Source organism: Rhodnius prolixus, unplaced genomic scaffold, assembly GCF_049639745.1.
Source record: "Rhodnius prolixus isolate KJV_2025 unplaced genomic scaffold, Rpr scaffold_1, whole genome shotgun sequence".
NCBI classification, from domain to species: domain Eukaryota; kingdom Metazoa; phylum Arthropoda; class Insecta; order Hemiptera; family Reduviidae; genus Rhodnius; species Rhodnius prolixus.
This window is the reverse complement of record NW_027411581.1, coordinates 1939343-1957459: the sequence shown is the minus strand read 5'-3', so window position 1 is coordinate 1957459 and position 18117 is coordinate 1939343. Positions and strand designations below refer to the sequence as shown.

Here is an 18117-nt window from a genome sequence, read left to right as displayed (position 1 = left end):
ATTAGTATTTCTGGCGTTGAAAGTAAAGTAAGAAGATTTGTTGAGTCAAGTAATTGTTGGGGGTTGTCTTACTTGGCCTGAAATAAGCACTTGTATGTCATCGGAATGGCGTACTTCTGTTAGACGAATTGAAGATTCAAATTTTGTTCTAATTTCGTGATTCAAATTTAAATAATAACCAGCTCTACCTTTGTCTTTTTTCTAGTTTAATGTGCATGTGTATGTGATTACACAGAATAAAGGGTATAATAGAGGTCAATTAGAAAAATAATTTGGAATAGAGTTAAAATAAGCTTCTATTTAATTAAGAAGATGAAGTATACATTTTATTATCATTTTCACAAAAAGTTTATTATAAATGAAGTGGCCAGCATCAGGGTCCATGACATCATATAAATTCTAAACAATATTAATGAAAAGTTAATGCATTAAAATGACTTAAATGATATCAATGAAGTATGAATGAAATGATGGGTATTTGCTGATCTGTGTACCATTTGGCGTCTAATCATCCTTTATACTTAACTTTTAAAACTAAGTTTTGGTTACAGTGGATAATAGCTGGAATTAACTCTGTGCATAATCAATTTAGGTTTGTTGATAACAGTCCTGCCGATGATAACACTGAATATAATCTCATAATATTTCCCCTACATCATTTTGAAATTTCTAAATTTAAATAGTTATAATCAGGTATGGCAATTTGCTATAATGATCTACTGTAGTAAGCTATAAACAGAATCGATGGGATAGCAATAGCCTGAATAATCATGTATTCCTGACATAGCTAAATGCCCAGATCGGTCATCTGATAAGCAATATCTCTCCACAAGGAACTTGACCCTTCCAGGATATTTCTTCATTGAGGTTCGCATACAGTTGCTGAATTCGGACGACATGGCGAAGTACTTTAATAGATCAAAGGAATTGGAATAAATTTCCTCTAGTTCTCCAGTAATCTTGTGGCTGTCCAAAACTTCCAGCAACTTATTACAAGTTAATATTATATTACATCCTAGACAATGTCGGAAAGTATTCGAATTGACAATAGTTCTGTATGTTAACAATTTTCTTTTCAAATCATCCACTTTGTCAGCAAACTCCAGTATAAAGGGTAAATCGCCTATTTCTTCGTAAACGCGACTTATTAATTTTATAGCACTAGTCTCATTTTTCATAGTAACAAATTTAACAGCTGCAAATTTATAATATCTGTGTTTAATGGCTTCCAAAAATTCTTCATATTGTAATTTAGCGATCTCTAGTTCACGATTTTTATATTTAGCCCATAAATCTGATAACATTTTTTGAAATTTCTCTAAAGTTTGCGTAATTTCTCGATCTTTGTCGTCATACAGTTTGCTTAGATCTTCTATTTGTTTTTCTATTGTGGAAATTCTATTTTTGATGTCGTCTACATTTTGATTTTTATTAGAAATAGCCTCGGCCAATTTGGTGACGTCATTTTGTAATTCGTGGAGTTTATTTTTAATTATTGTTGTATCTACTACTTTTGGTGGACGGACAAACTCACCACTTGCTGACCTTGCCGTTGTATTACCATCTTTGGCTATGAAAGTATTCAGTTCATTCTTAAAAAGTGTTACATCATTTATTATTTCAGTCAAAATGGAAGCTGATGGTGTCAACATCAGCTGGCTGAGTGTGATCAGTATCAATATGGCCGCCGACATAATCAGCTGATCCTCTGCCTTCAGAATATTGTTCCTGGTTTCCGTCAAGCCCGTTCTAAAACTGAAAAAATAAAATAAAATGGTTGAGAATAAACACTCTACTTTTTCAGACTCTGTATGTTTACTAAAATTGAAGATTCCCTCCTAAATTTAGTTTTACACCCACACAGACTCATTACCAGAGGTAGCTAAAGCTATACAGCTGTTCGTAGGATATGACCTTTTGGTTGTGTCTACAATATTTTAATACTGTCAGAAACAATCATTGATTTACTGACTATTTATTAAGTTTTACCTCGTAAATAACTGTAAATTTGATGGTTTTTGTAAATAATTCCTTAAGTGACATTAGCTCCTTTACTCTACCTATCTTGGAATTTAGTGATTTCCGGTGGCCAGTGTTCTTTTAATCAATTCAAGTTGAACAGGTATTTTTTTTTTTTTTGCTTTTATTTATGATACAATAGAGTAACAATGATAACAGAGTAACAAATGATAAGGAAACGAGTGGTGAAGTTACTCCAGTGGTAACACTCCAAAACATTAGACTGTTAGTCACCCTGTTCACTTGAGAGGAGATCACGAGGACAGATTGTCTTTTAAGAGCAGTACTTTTTTTTATTCTTATTAATTAATAAATTCTTTATTGCTGCTGTTGACAACTTTTGTCTTTTTTAACTTTCGATTTCTATCGTAATCTTAAGTAACCTCTTACCTTATCACTGACTTAATTAACTTAGACAATTAATGTCTTGAACAATCACAAGTGGGTTATTGTTCACCTTCTAACATTCTCGAGGGTCTATGAGGGAGTTTTAGTTGCAAATTATATTTATTTAAAACAGAATAAAACTCTAAATGACAGAAATTAGCGTGTATATGTTATTTATAAACGAAATTTAGAAACAATCGCCGGAAGTAGTTTAGAAAGGAACTCTGATATAAGAAATGCCCACACAGCATAGAGGTACACTTCCGGCGGGGGATATATTTTTTTAACTCGGAAATAAAATGAAAAATTAATCCTTCCTTTATACACTGAAGACCACAGGGCTGTACATTATACAGAAATGGTACTTTTAGGGCAAGCATGTTCACTCTGTTTTTCCTGAAGGGCTAATAATAGTGTTTTCCTCATAACAAATTTGGCAATTAAATGTTATTGGCCAACGTGAGTGCAATGTGTGTAATAACAATAGTTGTGATAGTTTTCGAGATAATTACAGAGAATAATTGGATAATCTATTTAGTAAAGGGTTACTTCTGATTGGGACTAGATCAGGTCAGTAAGAGACGGACGGAACTGCTGGTGGGAGCCAAAGGGAAATACAAGGTTTCAGCTTCCTGTGTTTAATCGTTTGTCAAAATATTTTACATACAGACAGATAGAAACACTTTGGTTCTAGAAAATACCTCCGGATATCGATATTTCTGGAGAGAAATGAATTGGACAAACTTTGAAAAGTTGGTAGCACTTACCCGCTGTAAGAGGAAGTAAGGTAGCTCCAGCAGGTGGTGTTGATTCCGCTAGAGATGACAAAGTGGCACACCTGTACGCACGAACAGAGATTCCGGCCAGAATGATGTGAGAGGGATAGAACGGATGCACACCACCAATCTAACTTTTGTTATTGAGATAATTACCCCACCAATAACATCTTTCCAATCTCTAACTGATTGCGCAAGATCGCTGTAAAATCACTGACCTTGAAATAATTATTGGTCTCTATTTTCGGTTCGTGTTTTCAACAATCGCAATTTCCGTTTTTTAGTCCAAAAATAAATGAAATGATTTTCACTCATTAGTTTTTTTTTTTTTTTTTTATACTCAATAATTTGCTATGACATTAGCCATTGATGCCCCGATAGGCGCCACGATAGCCGAGCGGTTAGAGGCTAGACCCGCACAGCTAAGATGTATTGCGGTACTAGACAGGGGATTGCGGACAGAGGATAAAAAGTTATTAGTATTCCTTGACCTTGAAAGTAAAGTAAGAAGATTTGTTGGGACAAGTAATTGTTAGGAGTTTCGTACTTGGCCAGAAATAGGCATTTGCTTAACTTTGGAATGGTGCCTAAAAACGGTCAGTAGTTGACTATCACCCCAGTTGTTGCAGTGGCAGCGTTGATAGAATTTTGAGGTTACAGTTTGTCTATAGATTAGACGAAGCTATCTCAGCATGTTGTAGATACATTCTTTGAGTAATACGAGGGTCGTTTGAAAAGTCCGTGCAAAGTCAGAGAGATAGCACTACTGGCGCGTATCGAGGTTATGTTTAGTTAGTAGCATCTCTTGGAAGAACACACACCAAGTTTCAGCCAGATCGGTCTATTTCTTTGTGTTTGGCATTCGTTTGAATCGAGGAAGTCGAGTGATTTTAAAAGTGTGTTGATTAAACACTACTTTATGAAAGGCAAAACGCCTCAGGAGAGTAAAGAGAAGCTTGATAAACATTATGGTGACTCTGCACCTTCGATTAGAACAGTTTATAAGTGGTTTCAAAATTTTCGGAGTGGCCATATGGGCACAAGTGACGCTGAACGTTCTGGACGCCCTGTTGAGGTTATTACTCTAGAAATCATTGATAAAATCCATGATATGGTGATGGATGACAGAAGAGTGAAGGTGCGTGAGATTGCTAGTGCTGTGGGCATCTCGAATGAACGGGTACATAATATTTTGCATCAACATTTGGACCATGACAAAGCTATCCGCAAGATGGGTGCCGCGATTGCTCACGCTTGACCAAAAACGAAATGGTGTGAAGTGTTGCAAGGACGGTTTGCAGCTGTTCCAGAAGAATCCGCAGGACTTTAAGCGTCGTTTCGTCACTGTGGATGAAACATGGATACATCACTACACTCCTGAGACCAAAGAACAATCTAAACAATGGGTTACCAAGGGGGAATCTGCGCCAAAAAAGGCGAAGACCGTTCCTTCGGCCGGAAAGATTATGGCGACTGTCTTTTGGGATTCGCAAGGAATAATCCTCATCGACTATCTGGAAAAGGGTAAAACTATTACAGGTGCATATAATTCATCGTTATTGGACCGTTCGAAAACCGAGCTGTAAGAAAAACGCCCACGATTGGCCCACAAAAAAGTCCTTTTCCATCACGACAACGCACCAGCTCACACCTCAGCAGTTGTGGTCGCAAAATTAATGGAAATAGGGTTCCAACTCGTTTCACATCCCCCCTATTCTCCAGACTTGGCTCCCTCGGACTACTATTTGTTCCCCAATATGAAGAAATGGCTGGCGGGAAAAAGATTTTATTCAAACGAGGAGGTGATTGCAGAAACGAATGGCTATTTTTCAGACTTGGACAAATCCTATTATTCGGAAGAGAACAACAAACTAGAGCAGCGTTGGACGAAGTGTATAAGCCTAAAAGGAGACTATGTTGAAAAATAAAAAAGGTTTACCCCAAAAAATTAAGTAGTTTTTATTTTTGCACGGACTTTTCAAACGATCCTCGTAATTATAACAGTATGGATTGTTTACCAAATTGATAGCCTGGGATACTCCCAGCGACTCCAGTATCCCTGAAGTACTTGCTGAACCAGTTCCTTCTAGGGATCGATCCACTGTTTAAAAGTTTCAGACAAAAAAGAGAAGGGAATAGTTTTAAATAAATGTTGTAATTCATTATTTTATTCATCCCATTATATAATACATTAAATATAATATATCGATACATAAAATCAATCTACATACAGTCGATCGGATAACAAGAGAGTACAGCTGTCCTTCTACCCCATCTCCTGTACTGCTGTACATCGATGTATCGATTGGTTACATTATATACATAACTAGCAGGCATGTATAATCCATTGTGTAATTTTATTTTAACAATTAAATCCTGTTTGAACCCAACGGTTATGAGAAGTAACCGTTTATCCATTATCTCATCAAACTCTGATAACAATTTATTGGCAGCATCCAGCGAATCATTAGTCATCTTCTTATGTTCTAAATCATAATAAAGTTTCATCCGAGTTTTAAAGAATTTACATGTTTCAATTAAATTGAAACCGCCCAAAATATTAAAAAATGTTCTATAAACTAACAAAGTTTTATTCATATTATTTAGATTATCAGTAAAATTTAACAGACAGTCTACATTATCCAATTGTCTATAAACTTTTCTTATCAATTCAGTAGCTTTACTTTCATTTTTTATGGCAATAAATTTAACAGCAGCGAGTTGATAGTATTTATGTTTTATGGCCTCTATAAATTCTATCTCATCTTGCTCTAAATTTATTTTAGCCTGCTGTTGATCATGAATTTGATTTTGAGCAAAAAAAAGAGTCATATTTCCTAATAACTGTAGAGTACTGTTTTGAAACTTTGGGTCGAACAGTGCCTTTAAATCCTCTAATGTTTTTCCCGATTCGACAATCCTGACTTTGATGGCGTCTGCAGCTTGTTTGCTTCTATTTAATTCCTCCATCCATATGGTAACATTCTTTTGTAATTTCTGAAGTACATCGTTAATTATTAATTCAGGCAGTCTTAAAAAAGTGCGAAGAGTCGTTTCATTCAAACTGGATGATTCTTGTATAGGTGCATTATCCCAAAAAGTACTGATATTAATTTGCAATAATCTCAATTGATCTTCAATTACGTCGGAAGCTGCCATGGTGAATCTCAACTGGCCGATTAACAGCAGCATCAATAGGTGCGCCTCCATTATCAGCTGTGATCCCAGCTTCCTGATCTTGTGAGCCCAAATTCGTCTACCTTAGCACTTTCTAAAACAAAGTCAAAACAGAATCGGATGTGAACACTTATAACTACAGTTTGCGAAACATTTGGCAAATCTTCTTAGATAAATACCAAAATAGGAAACTAATAATGAATATATTATTGGTTTAGTGACAGTAAAATATTAAATTAAGGAATCGGTCCAAATAGAAAAACATCAACTCGTCTTTTTCGCCAACGTTTCGACAAATATATTGCCTTCTTCAGGGCCTGGATATTACAAATACAAAAGTACAAACAATTTCGAGAATTGAAAGATCAGTAATATAAAAATAAAATAAATAAATAGAATACAGGGGGGATTAGCTATGCGGTTAGCGTACTCGATTCCCACGCGGAAGTCCCGGGTTCGAATCCAGCTGCTAACCCTTAGATTTTCTCTTCCTAGGAGCTTCTTACAGCTCACTGTCCGCTGATGGACAGTGTTGTCTGTAACGAGAGAACACTGTCCGGAGGCCGGCAGAGCACTGAAAAAAGTTCCGGGCGCTAATAACCTCAGCTGTTGACGCGCCTTAAATCATAAAAAAAAAAAAAATACAATAATTTTTTTTAATTACTGAAAACTTGGGTTTGTTGAGTTACAGAAAACTAAGAGCCAGAACTGGAGAACAGTTATATATAGATATAGCGGGACTTACACTGGAATTTTAGTACTGACAATGGGACAGATTCAATAGACTAATTTACAATGTTCAGTTTGACAAAATAGTGAAATAGATGTTGGAAATTTCGGTTAATACAAAAACGTTAGACAATTATAGGATAAACCAAAAACCCCTATGAACTACATACAACAAAAATTTCGGCAAGCCGTGGGAAGCTGCATCATAATGACAGAACTACTTGCGGTGGAAAATCGAAGTAAAATAATATAATTTATTGTATATTATTGTAATAAACCGTAAACTTCTCTTACTGCAGTAAGTAAGAGAATGTGCTGTAATCCTTCTGTTCTAACCAGCATCGCGTAGTAATTGCTAATACTTAGCAGATTATCTAAAATGATTTTGTAGAAGAAGGCTGATCTTCACTTATTGGTTGGAACAGCAAAATGATCTCAAATCGAGGCTGTATATTCCTCCATCCAGGATAAGAACTTACCTTTGATACTTATGTACCTTACTTGATACTTGCTTTCAACAACATACATTTAAAGTACCATTTATGTACGAATATGTCGATGATCACTTAACTGCTGTCCCTAAAGAAAAGATTAATGAAATACTGCACATTTTTAATTCATTCCATCCCAGACTGAACTTTACAGTTAAAACAGAAAAAAATAGTGAAATCCCTTTCTTAGATCTGTTACTAATACGAACTGACATTGACACTATCATCACTGACTGGGTACACCAAACCTTGCAGATCTGACAGATACTTACACTACCATTTCAAACAACCTTTACACCAAAAACTGAACTTTTTTATCTCCCTCTACAGAAAAGTTGTGACAATCAGCGATGATAAATTCAAAGAAATGAACAAAAATAAAAAAAACAACTATCTTAACCACCAATGGTTATCCCAAAAGCCCCTTATCTATAGTCTCCCTAAATTAATAAATAGAAGACCAAACGCTAACTTACAAACACTTCCCTCCGACTGTCAAGAACCTCCTGCGAAACATTTTACATTGCTTTCCCTTACATTAACACCTTGTAGGAGAAAATTAACAAACTATTTCACAGCATGACAACATAATCCCCGCATGGAAATCGGGCAACACCATTAAACAATTTTTCACCAAAACAAAGAGCAAAATTCAAACAGACAAACTATCCAACATCATTTACAAAATAAATTGCCAAGAGTGTGACAGTTGTTATGTAGGCCAGAGAAGTCAATATCTAAGGCAAGTTTGTACCAGCATCAAAATGATCGTAAGACAAAAAAAAAGAGGACAATTCCACCGCGCTACTCAGACACCACATTGACAACAAACACAATTTTTGACTTTCAGAATGCGACAGTACTCGATAGGGAAAAGAAAAAATACAAACGAAATTTTCTAGAAATGTGCCACATTAGTAAAATAGAACAACACAGTTAGAACAGATATGTCGAACTTAGCCTGTTGCTATAATTTGTAATTATATTATAATTAGTTAATCCTTTATTTTTAAAATAAAGAAATAATAGTACAAAATACAAAATTTAGGAAATTGCATGGCTTATGACCGTCTGCAGGAGTTGGCATTTTTTAAAAATTAAAAAAAAAATAAAAAAAAGAACAAAATAAAGCAAACTTCTTGAGAGTTGAAACAAAAATAATAAATAAAAGATATTTAAATTGTACTCTCTTCATTTATAATTTTATGTGTTACAATTCAGGCTTTCTTAGCAAAAGTGATCAGTGAAGATAATCAAAGGTGGGCAGCAAATCAACAATATAATGGCCAGAAAGACTAAAATTCCCCATGATCTGGAGTCAGAGTTCACCTAGAGTAGGACATATAGCCAGGAAATGGTAAAGATCCTCCTTTATCCTCAAGGAGGGCACATGCTATCATCACCTGGCCGCTCCAACTACGGGACACTGAATAGTCTGAGTAGCTCGGCTCGAATTTTAAAGAGCCAGCTAAGGTCTCTAAAATTTAATTGCACGTTGGCTATATGTCCAAAAAGCGAACTGCTATCATCTATGTCCTCCATAATAAGTGTCCTGTAAAGGAGGAAGCGCTCTGTCTTTTTCTGGCCCTTTTCACAGACTCCTCCCGAAAAGCACTCCGCACTCTAACCGCCAATTGCGGTTGCCACACATTGATGACGTCCACGGATAAGTGGAATGCCAACGAATGTTTTTGCGCCAGGACATAATTTCTCTTGTATTAAAAGAAATTTCCCAGTATCTATTTCACTTTTTTGTCAAACTGAACATTGTTATTAGTCTATTGTATCTGTCCCATAGTCAGTACTAAAATTCCCGTGTAAATCCCGCTATATATATATATATATATATCTGTACTCCAGTTCTGGCTCTTAGTTTTCTGTAACTCAACCAGCATAGCCACGCCCTGAAGAAGACAATTTATTTGTCAAAACTATGGCAAAAAGACGAATTGTTGTTTCTTTCTTTGGACCGATTCCTCGCCAATTTGAATCCTTAATTTAAAAAAAATAATTCTGAGATCTGTGGATCCCACCAGATAGAGGCACCCACTGGCTTTTTGGGAGCTAAAAGGATCTGTGAGAGAGCAGTGAGGGAGATCGACCGGAAATACAACCTCTCCAGGTCCATGAATACGATAAAATATATTTCTGAAATTCGTCCATGTGTCTGTCTGTTCACAAACATGAAGACATAGCTTTATTCCGGGATATGAGCCCGCTATGTGCAAGGAAGCAATTAGAAAAATAATGGCCTTAACGGGATAACCAATCCCTGTTCAGAAACCTTGTTATACGAGTATTAATTAAACCAAAATTCTAATAAAATACAAAATAAAGGATAGAAAATAGATTTGACGGTTTTCTAGCTTAATTCAACCAATATCAAAGTTAATTATTGATGCATTTCAAGCCAGTCTCTGATTGCAATCCATTTCATATTAAAGCTCTTAAGATCAATTAGGAAGGGTCTCATTTTTGTGGGACGCCCAACGTACTACCTCGGAACATGACCACATTTTCGAAAAGAAGATGGTGCAATAAGTATCACAATGAAATGGGAGGAACTCAACCCTGAAAGTGCCGGAAGAAGAATTTTCTCTTCTTGAAGCTTCAGATCGTGACGTACAAAATACGCAGACCAAGATCTGGAGGAAATCGTTTGAAGGAAATCTCTATAATCCAAAGATGCCCATTTCCGTTGGGCAGATGTTGACACTTTCTTGTCGCACTTACCAAATCGCTCGAAAGCTAAATTTATTCTTCTTTCAGTTGCTTTCTTAAGGAAATTCTGGCTGCAGGTTTTCCCATCTGTTTTTCCCGCATTCTCTATCCATCCCATCTTAACCTATTGGAATTCCATGTTTTTAATTTTTATATGTATTCATAATAATGTTTATTTATCTATCTTCCGCGAAGGAAATGAGAAATCTCAAAATGATTCATCAAAAGGACGTAGTATCAAAACCGGATCTTTATAACAGTATGACCCATCACTAAATAGGCACGTTAGAGTGGATCCCGAGCTTATTCCCCCACCTAGCTTCTTCTAATATTGATTTATAAAGAAAACCATAGCGACGCATATTAGAAGAAATACCGTAAAAATAGAAAGAACTCACCGGTACTTTTACACTTTACACTTTTACGAAAACAGGAAATAGTATAATAAATATCCGCACCAAGAGCTTAGTTATAGAATAGAATAGAATAGAAAAAATTCTGTATTTCGTGTTGTCACATTACAGAGGTTCTGTGCTAAATACTAAAAAGTAAATAAAATATATAAACTAAAATAAATTGACAGCTGACATAATAACTAAAATAACTGTTCCAATTTCAGTTTAAAAGAAAAATAATATTAATAAATAGAAAATAATATTAAAACAATGCAAATATAATAATAATAAGAAATAACAAATAGTGTTCTCTGCATATAGTTTCTAAATAGTTTATTCCAAATGAATAGCAGCTTTTAAAGGTACCATTCATTTAGAATAAACGATCTTATTTTTAGGGCCTCAATAATAAAATAGTACAGTTTATTCAGATGAGACACAATTATTAGCAATTTTCGGTATAAATTCATTTTATTTTTATTGTGCAGTACTTGAGGTAAATAATGTTTCCTGATAGGATCATAAATAGGGGCACTGGATCCAAGATATGTTCCATACTTTCTGATCTGTACAGGTTACACAATGAACAGTGGGAGTCAGCATTTATTGCATGATATCCACCATTTCTAAACCATATTTTAATTACCTTATGGCTGGGACACTCTTAACTGGCTAATTACAAAGTAGTTTGTCAATTGCGCAATTATATTTTAGATATTCCTCTGATACTCCCAAACCACTTATATCTCTATAAATATAATTGTAACTGGAATTGACCGCTCGCTGAACATCCAAACTAAGTACAGTGGAACCTCGCATAACGAGCACCTCTCTTAACGAGTAATTCGCATAACGAGTAAAACAAATTGATTCTTATAGCGAGCGATGTTCATTCATTTAGAATAAACGATCTTATTTTTAGGGCCTCAATAATAAAATAGTACAGTTTATTCAGATGGTGCAAGAGACACAATTATTAGCAATTTTCGGTATAAATTCATTTTATTTTTATTGTGCAGTACTTGAGGTAAATAATGTTTCCTGATAGGATCATAAATAGGGGCACTGGATCCAAGATATGTTCCATACTTTCTGATCTGTACAGGTTACACAATGAACAGTGGGAGTCAGCATTTATTGCATGATATCCACCATTTCTAAACCATATTTTAATTACCTTATGGCTGGGACACTCTTAACTGGCTAATTACAAAGTAGTTTGTCAATTGCGCAATTATATTTTAGATATTCCTCTGATACTCCCAAACCACTTATATCTCTATAAATATAATTGTAACTGGAATTGACCGCTCGCTGAACATCCAAACTAAGTACAGTGGAACCTCGCATAACGAGCACCTCTCTTAACGAGTAATTCGCATAACGAGTAAAACAAATTGATTCTTATAGCGAGCGATGTTCATTCATTTAGAATAAACGATCTTATTTTTAGGGCCTCAATAATAAAATAGTACAGTTTATTCAGATGGTGCAAGAGACACAATTATTAGCAATTTTCGGTATAAATTCATTTTATTTTTATTGTGCAGTACTTGAGGTAAATAATGTTTCCTGATAGGATCATAAATAGGGGCACTGGATCCAAGATATGTTCCATACTTTCTGATCTGTACAGGTTACACAATGAACAGTGGGAGTCAGCATTTATTGCATGATATCCACCATTTCTAAACCATATTTTAATTACCTTATGGCTGGGACACTCTTAACTGGCTAATTACAAAGTAGTTTGTCAATTGCGCAATTATATTTTAGATATTCCTCTGATACTCCCAAACCACTTATATCTCTATAAATATAATTGTAACTGGAATTGACCGCTCGCTGAACATCCAAACTAAGTACAGTGGAACCTCGCATAACGAGCACCTCTCTTAACGAGTAATTCGCATAACGAGTAAAACAAATTGATTCTTATAGCGAGCGATGTTTCGCATAACGATAGTTTTCCAATGACATTTCGCTGACTCATCGAAAACTGCGCATTCTTCGATTAGTCATTCCTTTTACGCATATGCGTTTCATATTCTCCACGTATCTAATGCATTGATACAGTCGAAACCGAACTTCACCGAATGAGTGGTGTATAGAGGAAGTCCATATAGTGATATTTGTGTTTAAATATTATTGTGTTTATTTTGTTATCCCTCTAACAAAATGGCTTCGAAAAGAATTAAAATAACGTTAGAATTGAAACGTAAAATCATTGAGAAACGAGAAAATGGTGTAAGTGTGGCTGATCTAGCAATTATCCCCTTTTATTTTAATTTATATGAAAAAAATTGTTTCGCTTAACGAGTATTTCGCGTAACGAGTAAGGTTCTGGAACGAATTATGCTCGTTAAGCGAGGTTCGACTGTACATGGTTGGTCCATTTTTCCAATATGTTTGGTATTGCCCTTTTGACATAATCTAAATCATTACAATAAATTAAATCGTATTCACCTACAACACAAAACCATTGACGCAGCTGGGTGAACCAATTTCTAGTGCAGTGTTTTTTATATCTAAGATGTCAAATTTCCTTAATGCATTGAAACAAAGTTTAGGCATCCTATCCTCTGACATGGCCAAAAGTTTAGTCCAATAGCAAAAAATACTTTTCAAAATAAGGACACTTAATGGCAACCTATCCGTTTTAATCTGACTATATAATCTAGTGTACTTTTAGACCAGCATAGTAACTGTTTGAAGAACCTAACATGGATTCGTTCTGCCACATTTAAGTAATTCATAGCCCAGATTTCCGATCCATATAAAAGAGTCGCCGAAACTATTGCATCAAAAAGTTTAATTCTTGCATCCCAAGAGCTGCATTTACTCCTCGCCAAAATACTTGATTATTTTTGCAATTTGTGGTTAGTTATATGAGAGGTTAGTTATATGCGATCGCAAAACTTCCACTTACTGCGAATAAGAGACTGCTTTTAGCACTATAATCGCGCAAGATATGGAGTTAAGTTCTGTCAAGGAGAGTAAAAAGGAAATTTGCACTTACCTTTCTTGCCAGAGAGAGAGAGTGATTGGTCAGAGATGTTGGCGCGACGATTTGTGCAATAACACTGTCTGTATATCAGAAACTTGTCACCCGTTAATCTAACAGATGATGAAATATTATCAGCCTCTATTTCCTTTTATTGTTTTCCTCAATAGTTAGCTCCAATCTGGGGCCGTTTAAAGTACACTACTTGCTCTTAAGATCAAGTATTGCAATCTAACTTCACCACGAGAATTCTAGGGTCTCCTGAGTGCTTCCTTTAAATGAGAAGTATTTCTTCACGAATTGGCCTGAGTTTGATTTTTAGAAACTTCAAAAATAACCAAATTCCCTCCAATTTGTAATAATAGCGGGAATTAACTCAGTGCATAATGAATTTTGGTTCGTTGATAACAGTCCTGCAGATGATAACCCTGAGCTTTCTCAATTTATGGTGCCTTAGCATCTGAGGTCATTAGCGGCCCCGAGCTATTTCCACAGCACTGCCGGTCTCCGAATAGTGTTCTCGCGTTATAGACCACACTATCCATCACCAGGCAATGACAAACACCAGCAGCTTTATTTGTCCAGAATCTCCGGATGTAAGTTGACTCGATGCGGCAACACCATGAAACTGCTCACATATTTAGTACTTCAAGTGGATAATTGGAACCGTTAATTTCTCTTACTGCAGTAAGTAAGAGAATGGGCCGTAATCGTTCAGTTCTAACGAACATCGCGTAGTAATTGTTAATACTTAGCAGTTTATCTAAAATGATTTTATAGATCGGCTTACCTTCACTTATTGGTTGGAACAATATTGATTTTTTAAATTGAGGCTGTTTTGCCTCTTATTTAGGATAAGAACTTACCTTTATCACCGCCCCAGTGTAGTGCCTGAGTGGGGGAAGATTGAGTAAGTTTAATCTCTGATTGTAGTCATGGCAATTGGTTAACTAGGTCTAGTTAATTAGTGATTCTCATTTAAGTGGTGATGCAACTGAACGACTGTTGTGACGTAACAAGAAACACCTGGTACCAACACGTGTTTCCGCTTGATCTTAATACTGAGGTGAATATAGTGGGGGAAGATTGATTTAGTTTGATCCCTGATTGTAGTCATGGCAATTGGTGAATTAGGTCTAGTTAATTAGTGATTCTCATTTAAGTGGTGATGCAACTGAACGACTGTTGTGACGTAACAGAAAACACATGGTACCAACACGTGTTTCCGCTTGATCTTAATACTGAGGTAAATATAGTGGGGGAAGATTAGTTTAATCCCTGATTGTTGTCATGGCAATTGGTAAACGAGGTCTAGTTAATTAGTGATTCACATTTAAGTGGTGATGCAACTGAACGACTGTTTTGACGTAACAAGAAACACATGGTACCTACAAGTTTTTCCGCTTTATCTTAATACTGTGGTGAGGAAATTAACGGAAATCCAATCAAAATTATATAATATTCATGCGGGGCTTAACGTCCAACTACCAATTAGGTGTCGTGGACGGAGGCGATTAGCAAACATACTTTATTGTAAATTTCTTTTATTAACCATTAAATAAAATCCAAGACCTAAGACCAGGAATCGAACCCAGTACCACAATACATATTAGCTTCGCAAATAAAACTATATAATATTTATTGTATTTCATAATTGCATGCGTTAATGATAAATTGTTACCATCTAAAAAATCATGTTATTTACAGGCATAATTAGTATTGGTATGGCAATTTGATATAATGATCTACTGTAATATGCTGTAAATAGAGTCGATGAGATAGCAATAGTTTGAATAGTATGTATCTAATTTATGATAATGTCTCGGCAAAGGTTCTATTAAGAAATATTTCTCGGCAATCGACTTGAACCTTTCTGGATATTGATTTATTGATCTGCGAAAACATAATTCAAATCCGGACATTAAGGCAAAATAATCTAATTGAGTAAATGTATTATAAAATATTTCCTTTTGTTCTCCAGTAATCTCGTTCTTAGCAAAAACTTCCAGTAATTTGTTTAAAAATAATTCAAAATTACAGTCCTGGCAATGCTGGAAAGTGCTTGAATAGACAATAGTTTTGTAAATTAACAATTTTCTTTTCAAATCATCCACTTTGTCAGCAAACTCCAACATGGTGAGTAAATCGCCTATTTCTTCGTAAACAGTTCGTACCAAATTTATGGCACTAGTCTCATTTTTCATAGTTGTAAATTTGACCGCTGCTAGTTGATAATATCTGTGTTTAATGGCTTCCAAAAATTCTTCATCTTGTAATTTATCGAACTCTTTTTGAAGATTAATATATTTAGCAAATAGATCTGATAACATTTTTTGAAACTTTTCTAGAGTTTGCGTAATTTCTCGATCTTTGTTGTCAAAAAGTTTGCTTAGATCTTCTATTTGTTTTTCCAATGAGGAAATCGTATTTTTGATGTCGTCTACATTTTGATTTTTATTAGAAATAGCCTCAGCCAATTTGGTGACGTTATTTTGTAATTCGTGGAGTTTATTTTTAATTATTGTTGTATCTACTACTTTTGGCGGACGGACAAAATTACCACTTGCTGACCTTGCCGTTGTATTACCATCTTTGGCCATGAAAGTATTCAGTTCATTCTTCAAAAGTGTTACATCATTTATTACTTCAGTCAAAATGGAAGCTGACGGAGTCAACATCAGCTGGCTGAGTGTGATCAGTATCAATATGGCCGCCGACATAATCAGCTGATCCTCTGCCTTCAGAATATTGTTCCTGGTTTCCGCCAAGCTCGTTTTGACACTAAAACAAAAAAAAAAAAATATTGGTGTGTATAAACACACGACTTTTTCAGACTCTGAATGTTTACTAAAACAGATCATTCCCCCCCCAAACTTTAGTTTTACACCCACACAGACTCACTGCCAGAGATAGCTATAGCTACACAGCTGGTTTTAGGATATCCGATGACAACAATAATTGATTTACCGACACTCTAATCTATTTTGCCGCACATAAAATTAAAAAATCGTTTCCTCCTTAGAATAGTTCCTTATCCGACACTTCCTCTGATGCTCTACTTGCCTAAGATGTGATTTTCTTCCGGTGAAGACAGAGTTCCTTTAACCCTATCTAGTTCTTGAGATGAATTTGAACTATTTAAATAATTAAAACTGTCCCGGCAGGACAGTTGTATAAGGGTTGATCGTCAAAAACTGCACGAAAAAGAGTAACGTTGAAAAACACCCAACTTTGACAATTTTTTTCTCTTTTTCTATAAAAGATAAAATTCCCAAATTTTCTTTATAATGTAGGGCATATCCTCCTTTATAGCTGTATTCTTTACTAGAGTTGACACTTTTTTCTTTTTTAATACTTTCGATTTCAATTCTAATCACCCCTTACCGCTGAATTATTAACTCATTAACAATTCGTCAACACTTGCAAGAAAGATAATCTGCTTCTTCTGAAGTTCTCGAGGATCTAACTTAGAGTTTAAATTAAAAAACATATTTATTTATTACGGATTTAATCCATAAATTAGATTGGAATTTCGAAAATTTAGTAAATAAATGTTTTGATTTGCATGTATTAAATTTATATACTATGTTTGGAGACAATCGCAATATATGTCTACTCCTTTTTACCTGAAGGGCTAATAATAGTGTTTTTCTCATAAAAAATTTGGCAAATAAAGGTTGTTGGCCAACATGAGTACAATGTGCGTAGTAACAATGTAAAGTAATCCGTTGTAATACTTTTCGAGATTATTACAGAGTAATTTACCCACAGTAAAATTAAGGTAGCTCCATGTTTATTAATCTATTTAGTGAAGGGTTATTTCCAATTAGGACTGTCTGATCAGGTCAGTAAGAGACGGAACTACTGGTGGGTGCCAAAGGGAAATGTAAGTTTTCAACTCCCTACGATTATTCATTTATGTATGTAAGTGTTATACATACAGACAGATAGACTTACAACTACTTTTTAGTTTTAGAAGATACCTCCGGATATCGATATATCTGAGAAAGATTAATTAGGGAATCTTTGCAATGTTGGTAATACTTACCAGTAGTTGGTGAAAGTAAGGTAATTCCAGCAGGTGGTGTTGATTCCTCTAGAGGTGTCAAAGTGGCACAGCTGCACCGGTCGGAATGATATGAGATGGTGGACTCCACTATTTGTATTATTCTAATAACTAGTGAGAAGTTGGACAAAGAGAGATTAAATAATTATCTGAGATAAAAAGCGTTATTAATGCCCCACCCCTGTCATCCTTCTAATCTCTAACTGATTGCGCAAGATCGCTATGGAATCATTGACCTTGGAATAATTATCAGTCTCTATTTTCAGTTCGTGTTTTCAACAATCGCAATACTCGTTTTTTAGTCCAAAAATAAAAGAAATTGTTTTTACTAATTGGGTTTGTGTTAGACCTC

At 35.2% G+C, this 18117-nt stretch overlaps 3 protein-coding genes across 24 annotated transcripts in view; 1 reads left to right on the top strand and 2 right to left on the bottom strand.

Moving 5' to 3' along the window:
- gogo (thrombospondin-1 like protein golden goal) overlaps positions 1-18117 on the top strand; it is a 499603-nt gene that overhangs the window by 295534 nt on the left and 185952 nt on the right. The gene's annotated exons all lie outside the window — the stretch shown is intronic.
- Positions 279-3331, bottom strand: LOC141452489 (uncharacterized). The gene is made up of 2 exons (XM_074124690.1): positions 3174-3331; positions 279-1755 (listed from the first exon to the last, which is right to left on the bottom strand). Exon 2 carries the CDS (start codon positions 1692-1694, stop codon positions 717-719), a length of 978 nt encoding a protein of 325 aa, XP_073980791.1. The 5' UTR covers positions 1695-1755; positions 3174-3331; the 3' UTR covers positions 279-716.
- Positions 5335-17920, bottom strand: LOC141452191 (uncharacterized). 5 transcript variants are annotated; one of them, XM_074124137.1, is made up of 3 exons: positions 17748-17920; positions 13715-16480; positions 5335-6453 (listed from the first exon to the last, which is right to left on the bottom strand). In XM_074124137.1, the coding sequence occupies exon 2, from the start codon at positions 16417-16419 to the stop codon at positions 15445-15447; it is 975 nt and encodes a 324-aa protein (XP_073980238.1). In that variant the 5' UTR covers positions 16420-16480; positions 17748-17920; the 3' UTR covers positions 5335-6453; positions 13715-15444. The 5 variants fall into 5 exon arrangements, with proteins under 5 accessions (XP_073980238.1, XP_073980221.1, XP_073980214.1 ...); XM_074124120.1 differs by lacking the exon at positions 13715-16480 and having other exon boundaries at positions 17748-17903; XM_074124113.1 differs by lacking the exon at positions 17748-17920 and having other exon boundaries at positions 13715-13866.

Excerpts from the sequence above, each read along its gene's own strand:
- LOC141452489 (XM_074124690.1), bottom strand. The coding sequence starts at position 1,694 with ATGTCGGCGGCCATATTGATACTGATCACACTCAGCCAGCTGATGTTG.
- LOC141452191 (XM_074124120.1), bottom strand. The coding sequence starts at position 6,392 with ATGGAGGCGCACCTATTGATGCTGCTGTTAATCGGCCAGTTGAGATTC.